We start from the raw sequence: 1,056 nt of genomic DNA, 5'->3' as shown, positions 1-1,056 counted from the left end.
GACAACCTGGACATCGCCTGCCCGCCCCCGCCCAGAGCCCCAGCTCAGCCAGATCCGTGACACACACACTGTGGTCGCACCCGCAACAAATCCTCCACGCAACCGGATACAAAAGAGAAAGCAAAACACGCACGCACACGCACGGAAGAGCAGCGCCATGACCGTAACCCGCGACAAGGCCCGCCTGGCATCGGGGTCACCCCGTGGCGCATTTTGTTTTAAAATTAAAGCAAGGACTATCCATCACGAGGCTCCACGGGGCCGCATGGTGCCTCTAAAATATTTCACCCAAAGGGCTCTTCCTATCTCTCCAGCTGGTGGAGATTTACATTTCTGATTAAACATCAACTTCAAGAAAGATGTGCCTTGAAGGGGGGCGGGGAGAAACAATTCCCGGTTTTTAAGAGTTTGGAAACGCTTCGCCTCTCTCCTGGTCTGAATGCTTTGGGAAAACACACACACACACACACACACACACACACACAGCAACCCAGTTTGCGCTTCACTGTTACCAATTGTTGAACAGATTGTCCCGGACCTTTCGGTATCAAAAAAATCCCCTTTATTTCATGTCTGTTTCCACCGGTTGCTCAGATTTCTTCTCACTCAGATCCATTTGTAAATTCAACATAAAACTCTCCAAACGGCAGGCTCCTCTCCTATTCACAGGCAGGCCGGCTCCCATTGTTTCCCGTCTCGGGGAACACCAACTTCTGCTGTACAAATGGTGTGTGGCCATCCCCGGGGGCCGGGGGAAAAACTGTTTAATTCAAGGATTACCTCCCTGCATGCTTTTCTGCCGAACGGAGTCAGATAATAGTCAGTTTCCATGACTTCCAAATTGAATCTCCCAGAAAACTTGCAGGGGCCGAGAGAGAGAGAGAGAGAGAGAGAGAGAGAGAGAGAGAGAGGCTAATTGTGAATCTGAATAAATGCAAAATCAAAATGCTGCTTTTTCAGGAAACTTAAGAGTCAACTCCAAAAAGCCAGCCGTTTGCCTTTTTTTGTAGAAGGAAAAAAAAAAAAAAAAAAAAAAAAAAAGGCTCGAGCTGTCGG

The 1,056-nt window shown here is 48.6% G+C and overlaps 1 protein-coding gene across 1 annotated transcript in view; it reads right to left on the bottom strand.

The window, feature by feature from the left end:
• LOC102252067 (sal-like protein 1) overlaps positions 1-774 on the bottom strand; it is a 25,753-nt gene extending 24,979 nt beyond the window's left edge. Inside the window, 2 exon segments of the mRNA XM_014528397.1 lie at positions 539-583; positions 586-774. Of these exon segments, the coding sequence (XP_014383883.1) occupies positions 539-583; positions 586-739 (199 nt within the window). The 5' untranslated portion in view covers positions 740-774.
• Positions 775-1,056: the final 282 nt, after the last annotated feature.

The sequence above is a fragment of the Myotis brandtii genome, unplaced genomic scaffold (genome assembly GCF_000412655.1).
Source record: "Myotis brandtii unplaced genomic scaffold, ASM41265v1 scaffold633, whole genome shotgun sequence".
NCBI classification, from domain to species: Eukaryota; Metazoa; Chordata; class Mammalia; order Chiroptera; family Vespertilionidae; genus Myotis; species Myotis brandtii.
This window is presented reverse-complemented; position numbering and strand designations above follow the sequence as displayed.